The 13,966-nt window shown below is 34.9% G+C and overlaps 2 protein-coding genes across 3 annotated transcripts; both read left to right on the forward strand.

Moving 5' to 3' along the window:
- Positions 1-1,250: 1,250 nt before the first annotated feature.
- On the forward strand, positions 1,251-11,040 carry LOC101247228 (uncharacterized). 2 transcript variants are annotated; one of them, NM_001307953.1, is made up of 4 exons: positions 1,251-1,708; positions 7,150-7,257; positions 7,394-7,669; positions 10,513-11,040. In NM_001307953.1, exons 1-4 carry the CDS (start codon positions 1,301-1,303, stop codon positions 10,699-10,701), a joined length of 981 nt encoding a protein of 326 aa, NP_001294882.1. In that variant the 5' UTR covers positions 1,251-1,300; the 3' UTR covers positions 10,702-11,040. The 2 variants fall into 2 exon arrangements, with proteins under 2 accessions (NP_001294882.1, NP_001294883.1); NM_001307954.1 differs by having other exon boundaries at positions 1,251-1,687.
- Positions 11,041-12,338: 1,298 nt separating this feature from the next.
- On the forward strand, positions 12,339-13,943 carry LOC101246933 (uncharacterized). Its single transcript, XM_004241508.5, has 2 exons — positions 12,339-13,179; positions 13,742-13,943. Exons 1-2 carry the CDS (start codon positions 12,541-12,543, stop codon positions 13,910-13,912), a joined length of 810 nt encoding a protein of 269 aa, XP_004241556.1. The 5' UTR covers positions 12,339-12,540; the 3' UTR covers positions 13,913-13,943.
- Positions 13,944-13,966: the final 23 nt, after the last annotated feature.

Below are 13,966 nucleotides of genomic sequence, written 5' to 3' on the forward strand. Positions count from 1 at the left end.
AAACTTACCAATTTTAGTCATTTAAGTAATTAAAAGCTTATCAAATTTGGTCTTTATTCATTTTTTATATACAAATAGCATAGGTTTATATTAACGAAATCCATGCCTTTTATATTGTTTATCTCTCAGTTACTTTTTCTTCAAATTAATCTTATGTGACGAACCTTAATCTCCGATTTAAAATAAAATTCACGAGGAAAAAAAATATGAGTTATAATTTTATTCAACAGAGGATAAAATAAACATATTACTATTACAAATGACTTGCATATGTTAAACTTTATTATAAAAAATTTATTATCCGTTAAATTCAAAGTTTGCACTCCAACAACTTCATTAAACGGCTGTTTAATTTTTCAGAAATTGAAATTTATAGAATGATAGATTTGCAATTTTTTGAACTTTTTTTTTTATATAGATCAATTTTATTATTATATTCATTTTATTTTACGTAAAGAATTTTGAGTAAATTAAATAATATCTGCACTAATTAGCATATTCAAGTGCTTAATTTTATCCTCCGTTGAATAAAATTAGGACTTATATCTTCTTTCCTTATTGATTTTATTTTGAATCGTTGACATTATTATTCTTTTCATAAGAGTAGTTTGAAAAAAAAAGACTCGAGAAACAACTTAAAAATGGATTAAAGATTTATTTTATGAAGATTTCGATTGATAGAAATCTAAGCTATTTGTATTAAAAAATGGACAAAGACCAAACTTGACAAGTTTCTGGATACATAAAGAACTAAAATCGGTAAGTTTATAGTCAATGGACTAAAATCTATAAATGTATAGTTAAAAGACCAAAACTGATAAGTTTTTGAATAGCTAAAGAACTAAATGCTTGAAGTGTATAATTAAGAGACCATTTTAGACATATTACTATAATTAAAACACTATTTATGTCATTTTCTCATCACTTTAACAATATTTATTTATTTGTATTTGAGTTGACACACCCTTTAAAAAAAGTACTCTTTTTGTCTAAAAAAAATGACCTATTTTGATTTTAATTTTTTTTTTTAGATCTTGTGGTTCTAAATTAAAGTTATGTCAAATGTATCAAAATACTATTTGATATTGTCGCCTTAAACATGTCATGTGAAAAATTAAAGTTACAATATTACCAAAAAAAAGAGAAGAATCATTCTTTTTAAAACAGAGTAAATAAAAATGAGATATTCTTTTCGAAATGGAGAGAATACCACTTTATTATATACTCATTCATATTCGATATGTATAAATAAGAAAAACTGAAAAGGGAAAATAGAATTGAAAGGGCAAATTGGGCGAAAATGGTGGCACTATCACTGTACAAGGGAAATCTCCACAGAGTACCTGAAACTCCACGGCGATGGCTAGTGCCAACCCCCAAAATCTCTCATAAGGACTTCCAATGTCTCCTCCGTCGCCGGTCCCGAGCCCTCTCTCGCCTCCAAAATCCTCCCGATGTCTCTCCTACCACCGCCACCGCTTCAAACCCTAACCCTAACCTCAAAACTGATACCAAATCCAAACCTGAGGATGAGGTTCCTGTTTCGATTCCAGTGAAGATCGAGAAGGAGGAAGAGGATGTTCGAGTGGAGAATGTGAAAGAGCCGGAGAAATTGGTTGATTCATCTGCTGTCGTGGTTGAACCTAAGCTTGAGGTTTTGGAAAACGATCAGAAATTGGAGGGTCAGGTGAATCCCTCTGGTGTGGAGGTATTGAATTGCAATTATTGATCTATTTTGTTTGTATGGTGTTATCCATGGATTTTGCTGGCTTTAGTTATGATTCGCTTATGCATCTTTCTGTTTTCTCTTAGTAAGGAAGGGATCCCAGCCAATTCAGGGTAGAAGTTAAGGGTGTGTATACCTTACGAAGCTTTTTACCCTTTTTGCGATGAGGCTGCTCCAAGTCTGGACTCTCCAACCATGACCTACAGCTTTTCCTCATTTTTGTTTATTATGTTTAGGAATTCTTAATATATGTCAATAAAAAAATATGTATCAGATGATTTGTAAGAACTAATACTGTTTATTTCTATGGAAGAGCGTAATGATATATGTGTAGTTGGTTTAAGACTAGCATTTTTTTAGCAGAAGCGTCATGTACTGATTAGAGATGAGGAGGTATATTTGCCTGAGGGTTGGGATACTTACATTAGATCTGTTCGGGGGATACTGCTTTCAGAAATTAAGGATAAATGGAGAGACAGTGAATGCTACATGCTACATTGGATTTATGGAGATAGGGAGAAGAGTCGTTCTTTCCGTATAGGGTGCCCATGAAGGTGTGTTTCCTTGCTTGATTAGGGGCGGGTGAAGTGATATTGATGGCTGAGAACATGAGATAGAAAAGGAGCACCTATGTTGGTGTTACATCTACAGATGTTTGGGTGAATACGTAGACCTGTCTCCTGTTACATTTTCAGGTGGTTGTGCACTCATTGTTGGCAATTCTGAATCGTTTGGTGGATACATGAGTATTTGTCAGAGTTTCTCTATATCGGAAGCAATCTGTAATTCCAGACTTTTCACCTACTCGTTTAACCGGAACCCAACATACTAAATTTAAGAGAATATCAAATATGAAGTCGGTCGCTTTCACAAAACTTTAGACGTTCCCAGTTACTTCTTTACTGACACAAGCCAAAACCAAATTTACAAGACCGACACAAGGAGGAAAACTCTAGGATTTAAGCAAAATAATATACTATATTAGTCTAAATAGAATGATGTCCCATGCGAGGTAAGTGCGGAGCTTGTTAGCTCTGTGACTCTGTATGAGTCAAAGTGTCACCCTTAAATGAATTATCTTTGGGGGGGGGGGAGGAGTTGGATTCAGTTGCACTAATTGCGTGAGTAATAACATCAACCATACATTTTATATGGAGCAGGTATACATAAGGAATCATGCAATTTATAAGATCCTCAACTATGTCCTACTTAAATCAATATAGCCTAAGTTGCTCGGGTGTGGTTTCCGATAATGCGGACCTAGAGCTCAAATCCTATATGATCTAAATTTTTAGATTTGGGTATATGGATCCATGTATGGATATGGGAGCGGGGGTTCGGCTAAAAATAATTCAAATAGCTAAAAATAGAGTTATAAAGCCTAAGTTATGAGATATTATATGGACGTCTTGAGATGAAAATGTTGATCAAGAGGAGAAAGAGATAAAAGGAAAAAGAGTGACAATAGAAATTAATATATCCAAGGTATTTCATTTCTTCAATTTCACCTTAATTTTTGTTTTGCGCATATAAATCATTGAATCTGTCCAAATTTCTCCCTCAAATTTGGTTTAAGTATCCCAAATTGGTTGACCATATCGTTTACGGATGCCACACCATCACTCACACCCGTTTCGTGTCGACATGGGTGCGAGAACAAAGGCGAAGAGTCCGTGCAACTTAGGATATAACCATTGTTGTGAAAAGCGCAGAAAAAGCGCGCTTCAAAGCGACACGACCCTTGTGCGCTTTTTTATCTTGAGGCGAGGCGATCTGAAGAAAACTCTCGCTTCAGATGAAGAAGCGACCCTAAGGCAAAAGCGCAATAAAGCGCGCTTTTTATAAAAAAAAAGCGACAATTAGTTTTTTTTTAATAAAAAAATTAGGTTTTTTTTTATAAAAAAATCTGAAATATAACCTTCTCTCTCCTCACGACTCTTTTCCTTCTTTCTCTTCTCGCAACTCTTCTTTCACAACACTTCTTTCCCTTCTTTCTCTCCTCGCAGCTCTTCTTTCACAATACTTCTTTCCCTTCTTTCTCTCCTGACGATCTCGACTGAGTCTGCCTCTTTCTTCAACCTCGACTGTAGGTAACTTTTTGTTCATCTCTTTTTTAGCTAATGTTTATTAGTTCATCTCTATGAGTTTCTTTTCTCCTGAAATATCAATCTTTGCCTGTGCTTCATCTCTTCATCTCTCTGAGTTTCAACTACTCTAGTTTTTTCTTCTTCTTCTCTTCTTTTCTTCATCTCTGCTGCTTGCTCTGTTTCTAATTACTGACTGCTGCCTCCTCTGTTTTTTTTTTCTTCAATTCTTTTGCTTTTTTTTATTTTTTTATTTTGTGATCAGTCTAGCAGCCTTGTTGAAGAATAGGAGTTTGAATCTTTGTGACTTAATTATATTTTTGATTTTTTGCTTTATATGTTATGACTTATGAGTATTTTTGCCTATGTAATTTCTTTCAATCTAAGACTATATTACCTCTATTTAGTTATTTAATATTTTTTATTTTTATACTAAATGTCGCTTTTTTTTTCTAAAAAAAAGCGCGCTTCGCTTCTGTGAAGCAAGCCTTCGTAGCTTTTTTCCGCTTCTCGCTTCCCAAAACACGGATATAACAATTCGTGTGTGAAATAAATGATCAAAATGGATGAAAATATACATTTTAGATCCATTTATCCTTTTCTACTTAATATCCTTATATAGTGGGAGATACATTAACCAAAATCGATGTAAATTTGGACACCACAAGTCTATCATGGCTTTCTGACTATCCCATCAGCTAGGTTCCCTTCTAGAGGGCTCAAGTGTGATATTCATATTACTGGTTCTTTCCTGCTAGTATAGGAAAATATTATACAAGGTGCGACCATGTCTAGTGACCTCAACGTTAGATGATAGTGATCTAGCAAAGCTTACTCCTGAAGTATCTTCCTTACAACAACAACATACCCAGTATGATCCCACATAGTTAGGGTCTAGGGAAGGTAGAGTTTACACAGAACTTAACCCTACCTCAGAGGTATTGAAGTATCTTCCATATAAGACAAAATGTTGTCATATTTTTTTGTGTTAAGAATTTATTCCAATAGTATATATAGCAACTAGGTTTAAGGATAATCAATATGTCAAAGTCATTATAAAGATGATTTTGTACATTTCCAATTGTGGACCATACTTTCACTTGTTCGTGTGCAGGTAATCGATTTGTTTTTTATAAATCGTTTCAATGCAAGAATACAAACTCAAAATTATGCTATAATTGAAATTCAACTATGAAAGAATTATAACTCATAGTACTATTGCTGAAAACTCCAATTTGATAATTGCGTCGTCAAAGTATCAAATATCTTATAATAGGTCATAACTTTGTATCTTAATCATTCATAGAACTTGTGAAATTCCATGTTTTTAGCAATAAGATCTCAATTTCCCAATTCGACTCTAACATTAACTCTTAACATTAAGTCGATGTGGGTTTATTAGTTTGGCTGTATTCTCCATTCTAAAAAAAGTTTATCAGGAATCCTAAATAGCAAATGATGAAACTGCTAGTTCAAGAATAAAGACAAAACTTGTGTTTATATCATGTTACTCCGAGCCAACTTTAAATAAAGTGTTGTCTTAGCAGTTAGCACCGTTTCGGGAAAAATATATTTTCGATCATCAAGTTTGAAACCTAAATCAACTTCTTCCCCAAATTGAAAGCTTCTTTAAAATTCCAGATTATTGCCTCCTCAAATCTCCATTTATGAACAAGGTATTTTAACTTTTGATATAATGTTGAATCTAGTGCTGAATACCTCATTAATTTAAGGTCGCTTCACTCCTATTTCCTACTGTTTTATACCCTAAAGAAGAATTTAGTTAGTTGAATATGGTTTTAAAGAGTGACCTGAATTGTGATTACAGCAAAAAAATTTGCTTCTTCTCCTTTAGCTTGTGCTTAGGTTTTAAAGGTAGTAACTTCTATTTATGATCTTGAAGTTCTTCTTATTTTTTTTTTTGCTTTCTTGCTTCCTTTCCTTTTTTTTTCCTTCTTTCCTGTAGCTCTTGTTTCCCCCTTGCGAAATGCTGTTGGAAAGCTTCCTCTTAAAACCAGTGCTGCTGGCTTTTGTCTCTATTGCCAACCGCTCCTCTTCTTTTTTTCTCCTTTTTTAATAGCCGACGGGTCAAGGATAATGGGCTGGCTATTTTAGTTACTCGCTTATTTTAAATGTGCCAAGTCCAATTCTTTAAGTCATTACACACGTTGTGGGTCAGTGGTTATTTGGTCTCTTTTTTATGGTCCTATCCATTCATCTCGACATGAGCTAGTTTTTGGGGTTGAGTTATGCCGTGGTCCAATTCTTTGTCATGGTACCATAGTCAAGTCCATCCCAATTCATGTTTACCTGATGTTGGGCCTCCCATCTTATATTTTCTTCGCTCCAAAGGTTCAACCTTGAGCGCGTGCGACCGGGGTGGGTGGGTAGGGGGTTGGGGTTAAGGTTACCTAGTCTTTATATGATGTGGGCAATTCTTCCCTCATGAGCTAGCTTTAGGATTGAGTTAGACCCAAGGTTGTTTTTTATTTCAGAAGGTGAACAAGAAGATCGAAGGCGTCGGATGATGCTCCATTAGCCTTTATGTGGGTTATATTGAAAGAGAAAAAATAGGATAACATTTGAAGGGGTTGACAATGACTCTGTTAAATTAAAAAAGTAGCCTCTTGTGTATGATATCTCTTTGGTGTACCTATGAGGTTCCTATTTGTGTAGAAGACCGGATATCTTCTGTTGAGAACCATACATTTGTTTAGGTTTCTATACTTTTTGATATTTGACTTGTATTACCGATTTCCCATCATTGATAGTATTGCTTATTAAATTAATGAAAAAGGAGAAATGGTAAATGAAATTGCCTTATTGAATATATGACAGCTGTTTGAATAGTGCTAATTATGTCGTACACATTTTGATTGAACAGCCTCATTAGCTGCAAAGGCACAATATCTTATGCTAATGCCTTCCTTTTCCTCTTCATTCTTATTTGCTGTCCGTTGGTACCTCTGTTCTTCTCTTACCTCTTATTTGTGCATTCATTCATCTGTATATTATATGTTATTTGGCAGTTGATCCTCTTCTAAAATTTACCAAAAATTGATTAGCCTAGTTCTCTTGACATGGCTCATTGTAGATTATAGTGAATCCTCATATTTATGTCTGAATATATTTTCCCAACTGCCAATGTGGTTAGCAGAGAGCGATAGGATGGGGTTGGAAGGCATCTGATATGCAAAATATATGATTATATAAGTATTATGTTTGAGGTCAGGGTCAACTATACATTTGGTGCATAATTTAGAACAAGGACCAGCTCAAAATTGTTTTCTTCTTGTTTCCATTTAACTTCTTAATTTTTCTTATAACTCTCCTTGGCAGACTAGCAACAAAGAGGATGCAACTGATAATCAGAAAAGAAAGGAGATTGAGGATAAATTACAAGTTCTGAATATGAAAAAGCATGGTTTGGTACAATTACTAAAACAGGTGATCTTAATGTAAAACAATCTGAGGAGGAATTGAAACTTTTACATGATGTCTCATTTTTTATTTGTTCTTATCTGTCAAATTATGTATTACTTAGCATGATCATTTTTTGTTTACAAGTATTGGCTTTTGGCAGATTTTGAATGCAGAAGAGGAGCTGAAGAGACGAAGCATGCAAGGAATGGCAGTGCGGCCATCACCCCCACTTCAAGTGGATACAACAAACGACACTGGATCTATAACTAAACTAAACACACCTAGAATGGGCTTGGATGGTAACCCCATCGGTGAGGTGGATGGAGATGGAGGTGATGATGCATCCAACCAGAACACACTTCCTCGGAATTTGCTTCGTTTGAGCAGTACATCACCATCTTCAGATTCTCAACTGAGGAAGACCCCCTATAATGTGGTAAGTGCCCTATCTATGCGTGCATTGTTACCTTTGGCTTTCATTTGTGGCGCTACACCACCAGGAGTGGAAAAAGAGGGCTTTAATTTTTGTTTCTAATATAATTAATCTAGCAAAGATTTAAAAAGTTTTAAGTAAAGCAACAACATTCAATATGTGCAAGACTGCAAGTTAGTTCATCATATTATTGCTGGTTCACTCCCTTGAACCAAGTCTTCTATTTATCTTCTTCCTCAATGGAGCAGATCTTAATTTTTCTTTCATAGAACCATGTCCAAGGCATCTCGAAATGTGTGCTCTTGGTAACATTTGCTGAAAATTAAGGACCCCATATTGAACTTCTATTGGACATGAGATTTTGTTACAATTGTGTCTCTGTAACTAGTTTTGAGCTGTTCCAATCATTTTCTGCCACTTGTTGGACTAATTGGACCTTGCAATAAATTATGTTGCTACTTTGCACATGCCATAATAAGGGTTAGTGCTTTGACTAAGGGAAGATGATATATGTATATATATATATATGTATATATATATATATTATCTTGTTGTTGCATCAATGGAGAAGTTTATGTGCTATTTTACCTTGTTAATACTAGTTGTAAGAGCAAAAATTACTTTGTGGCCATTTTCTTCAGTGCAAACTGGGAATCAACATGTGGGATGAGGGATTATTGGAGTTATATATCAGCCTTCAACCACTTCCCCTTGATGTGAAATTTTCAGTCCCCTTTCTTTGTGAATAATGGAGTTCCAGAGAATGTACGATGTTCGGAGACTTGAACCAAGAGGTGCATCCTTAGATTACGTTAGGGCAATTAAATACATGTACTATGGAGCAAGGAAACTCAGATCACTTCTCGTTGTGATGGGGTTGCACCAGGGATCGACACATAGCCCATTTCTAGTTACTAACACGACTTATCCTAGGAAAAGTCCATGATATATGCTCTTTGCAGATGACAATGTGGTAATGAGACCAGGACAGAGTTAACAATAGGTGCCTTAACAATATATTGGAAATTTGAGGACAGACGTTGGAGTATAAAGAGTCTGGGTTGAGTAGGACTTAGACAAAATACTTGAAGTTCAAGTTCAATGACGTAAAACACATGGTAGATGTGGAAGTAAGGATTGAAACAAGCAGGGATCAATGATTCAGGAAAATAAGGAGATAGACGAAGATGTTACACATTGTATTGGAGCAGGTGGATGACGTTCACTGTCTTTTATGATAAGATTGTACCACCAAAGCCTTAAGGTAGGTATTACAAAGTGGTGGTCAGACTAGCTATGGACAGAGTGTTGACTAGACAAGAACTCGCATGTATAGAAGATGAGAGTAGTAGAAATGAGAATGTTGAGTTGGATGTTTGGGCATACTAAGATTGAGATTAGGAATGAAGCTATACGCGACATTGTGGGATAGGGCGCCTTGGTGAACAAGATGAGGCATGTGAAGCTGAGATGGTTCGAACATGTGAAGGAAACATGCATGAATACCCCGATTAGGAGCGAGAGGTTGGCTATAGAGGATGTAACATGATGTAGAGGTAGACCGAGAAGTCTCAAAAGAAATGATTAGATAGGACATGACTCATGCAGCTTACCTTTATGAGGACATGACCTTGGCCCTAGATAGGAAGATATGGCGGTCAAAAATTAGGGTAGAAGGTCAGTAGGTCGAACATTGTCTTGTTCTCTCTTACTGTCTTATTCGATTTTAGTATTACATGATTTTTCATTTGCTAACAGCTACCGTTATTTTAAATTTTTTGGTGTTGCTATTGCTCTCTTTATTGATTTCAGCATGACTTTGATTTTAGGATTACATTATTGTATTTGCTTTGCATACTTGTTTTTTATATGCTTTACCTGTGTCGTTTATCTGGTAGATACAACCTCTCTACCTTTCAAAAGGTAGGGGTAAGGCCGTGTACACACCATCCTCCTCAGACCCCACTTGTGGGATTATAACTGGCCCAGTTGAGCTGGGTATGTTTTTATTGGATCTCCAGATGAAGACCAGACAATACTTTTCTTGACAAATTGCTTTACGTGGAAGGCTGCTGATACTGCATTAGTTGCTTACATTTGGTTTTCACTAGACATCTTTTTCATATTATACATAAATATGCAGGCTACACTAGAAACTACTATATAGAATTGGATAATCCGTAGTGAATAAATTTATCTTGGGTCTGTTTTGTTTTCTCACTCCATGTAGCATGGGCACTTTATTAGATACATATTCAAGTATAGTTTAAGGCTCCACCTGCAAGGACTTTTTTAACTTTAACTTCTTCCAATTTTTGCAAAGTGGACTATTTGTTAAATCAAAAGTAGATATATATTAGCAGCTTCAAAAAAAAAAAGTAGATGTATATTAGAATCTAGCTATTAGTAGTCCTTTGTAATTATAATGATGAACAACAATATATTTTCCTAATCATATGTTAGTCGACTTACTAGTTAATTAACTAAATAGTTCTTATTGTATCCTCAGGCTACGTTCCTTTGAGGTCTACTTTGATATATAGGGTGAAATGGTAGGGCAAAGTGACAAGACACTGAAGAAAACAGCTATAAGAAGAAAAGATATGAAAGCAGATGAAGAATTAGTTCTCATAAACCAGTTAAAAAAAAGTCATGAGATTACCATTAAGTAGCTTATCTAGTAAAATTTGAGTCAGGGAGCAGGGAGCTGAACTATACACCACAGATAAAAATCAGTTCATAAAAAATTCAGCCAATTGGTTTATGAGAAAACTAATTCTTAAATAGTATGTAATAAATTTCACTAGTTCAAGAAATCCATTCTCACTTGCTGTCTATTTTTTCAGGTTCCTCTCGCTTCACGATCTGTTGGAGTTACTGTTAGTCCTTCACGGTTTGCACCTCCGGGACAGCAAGGGCAACCTTCAAGTCTCCCCCCAGTGTCCTTATCTGGAACGAACATTGTTGCCTCCTCTCCTTCTCCTGTAGCATCAGGCGGCACTTCAGCATTTCGAGATCGGTTTGCAAGCCCATGAAAATGGGAGTTGTGCTAGTTGTTACTCCTCCTGTCAGCTGGCTTTCTGTTCTCTCAACCTCATTCTAAGTTTCAACTGGCTAATCTATGAAGCTGTAAATTATTCTGTAGTTCCAAATTGGTCATTCGCTGTAACGGTAGCAGTGACGATGCAGTGTCTTTAAGTCTGGTGCCTTCTAGTTGGAAGTATAGTATTTCCGTTAATCTGGCTGGGTGTGTGTCCATCCGATACTTGTGAAGTTTCCCATGGTCATGTTTTTAGTTCTTAAAAGATGTTAGAACTGAATATCCTATGTACATATATTATGCCATTTTGCTTTTAAGTCGTTAAGTTGTATTATCGTGAGTGACGCTTTACTTGTCATCGCTGTGCAATGCCTTCTAAAATCATACAAATACAGTAGGATGTAAGCAATAGCTAGTAAGGAACAACAACTAACACAGTTTAGTTTTACAAGTGGTGTTCGGGTAAAAAAGAATATACTCGATATAGGGAACAATGCTAGTTCTAAAGTCATCAAGAAATTGATATTGGAATAGTAAAGGGGAGGGAGTATTCAAATAGACTAAAATGTTGCTCCATTTGGAGTGTACAAACATTTCAACACTCTGGAAGCAAAGTGGCAAAATTTTCAAAATTCACCAACTACTCAAAGATAGCCTCTGTCGGGGGGTTGGTCTTTGCTGACCGTTTATTTGCTTTTTGTATCAATGATTCACGGGAAACACACAAAATAATCAATTTAATATCAAAGAACAATAAATTAAAGGGATGATAAATTATTTAATACGTTTATAAGTCTGACCATATCAATTTTCTTTTGGTATCAGTAGTCAAAACTTAATAGCTCGATTAATCTGAATTCACGTCGTATCGTAAATCAGAATAACTGTTCCTCAGCCATGCCATGGTCATTTGTCAATTACTTATGCCAGTTAATCATCAACTTGAAAAGACAGGTTGCTTCCTTCAGTGGTGCACTCTTACAAGTAGGTGAAGGAAAGTAATACTAATAACAACAATAATATGCATAGTATAATCGCACTGGAGAGAATAGTATATATGCATATCTTACAACAAATCAGTATTATCATTGAAGTACAAATAAAAAAAAAATTAGTGAGACGACACTCAATTACCTACTAACCTTTTATTCAAATCCATATCTGATCTTTCATAGCGTTCTACCAAAATCATAGCTTTCTACCAAGTTAAAAGTTAGCATCATATTCCTCTAATCATCACTTCCTAAATAGATAAACAAATATATATGGTAGAAGACACATTTCCTTTTACTATTAAAACTTAATGTGAAGTAGTTAACAATGGACATCTCCTATTAGATGAACCAAATTCCAATGGAACCATTTCAGTGACTCCACATGCTTTTTGCACAAAAAAAAAGTATATGATGTCAAAAAGTTCCCCTTTCAGTACTTCTTTATTTTCTTTTATTTTTAAAAACATATTTTTTAAGAATAATTATTTTTAACTATTACTTTAAAAATAATTATTTTTTTCCAATATTTTATCCTCGCATTAAATACTTACCGTCTGAATCATTTTTCCTAGTGCTATAAAATAGTCACATCAATAATTATTTTCTTAATAAATATGTCAAGTTAAACACGTAACCTATTTCTTTTTGATTTGTCCACTTCCTATCCTTCGCACCCGGCGCAATTTAGCTTTATCTCCTCCCTTTAACTCTCTCACAAGTGTTATTCCACTTTATAACTTTCTACAATATCATATCCATCTTTGCCCCAATATCTCCGCTTCCCCTTTTCCCTTTTTACCTTCTTTCATTTCTTTTGACAACTTTATCTCCAAAACAACATGGCACACAACAACAACACCCACAGGCGCATTTTAGCAGCTCCAGACCATAATCCTAAAACTTCCATTTCCATGGATCCCACTCTCAAAAAGCAACCAAAACCCACCCCCTTTACCTCCAAGAGTACTATACACAACATCTCCAATCAATTTTCCCATCTCAATGCAAATCACAAAATCCTTAAATCTGGGCATACATCATATTCACTTGACACACACTTAAACCCCAAATCTTGGACTGATTCATCATGCTCAGCTCTCACCAAGTCAAAGAGCCAACAGGGGAAAACAGAGGCAATTATCAAGAAAGTGCCCCAAAGGGGTAAAGAGTTTCACAAAGAGGTGGATGTTAAAAGGGGTTCTGTTAATTTGTCTAAAAGTCAAGAAATTGAAAAGTTCAAGGGGTTTGATGAGATAAAAAAGCAATCTTTATCAGTTTTATTGAAGAATAATGGAAGGAGGAAATCATTTTGTGGTTCAAAAATTGAGCTGACTGATTTCTTTTCTTGTAGTGGTGTCAAAGTTGTGTCCGTAGATATGCCACCATTTATGCAGGTTCATGCTGTTAATTGTGCAAGAAAGACTCATGATAGCTTGGAAAAGTTTACATCTAAAGCTCTTGCACTTACCCTCAAAAAGGTATACTCTCCGTTTTGATGTATTTGTCTGGTTTTGATTCATTAGAACAGTTTAAAAAGTAAAAAATCTCGTGGTCTTGAAATAGTGTGTATCAAAAAATGTCATTTAATCTTATTGCGTTAAATAGTTGTCAAAACAAAAAGACAATATATATAAACATCACGTTTTAACTTGACGTCGTCAATTGACAATTATAACTTTTAAATTTGAATGTGCACAAGTAGAAATTTGTATAAAATTAAGCAAACGAATACATCCATACTACATAAAATTTTATATCCTACATGTATTATGCTACGTAGGATACTTGTGTTTACTTATTTAATTTTATAAAAGTTTAAGTATTGTCTATTCGTGTACATCCAAAGTTGGAGGATATAGTTCTTCGTTGACGTTAAGTTAAAAATCATGTTTATATATTATGCCAAATAAAAAAGAAACAACAATGACGTACCCCGTCAAATCCCATATCAATTACTCGTAGAAATAGATAGATTATTTTCGAAACGCAGATGGACTGATTTACTGGACTGAATGTGGTTTCTGAATTTTTTTTTTCCAGGAATTTGATGAAGTGTACGGTCCAGCATGGCATTGTATAGTAGGGACCAGTTTTGGTTCTTTTGTAACACATTCTATTGGTGGTTTTATGTATTTTTCTATGGATCATAAGATATATGTACTCCTATTCAAGACTACTGTACAAAAAGCAGAATCTAGTTTTAAATCTTGAGGTGAAATATAGACCAAATTTTTGGTAAAAATGTGGTGTCCATGTAGTTTATTG

The sequence above is a fragment of the Solanum lycopersicum genome, chromosome 6, assembly GCF_036512215.1.
Source record: "Solanum lycopersicum chromosome 6, SLM_r2.1".
Lineage (NCBI taxonomy): Eukaryota > Viridiplantae > Streptophyta > Magnoliopsida > Solanales > Solanaceae > Solanum > Solanum lycopersicum.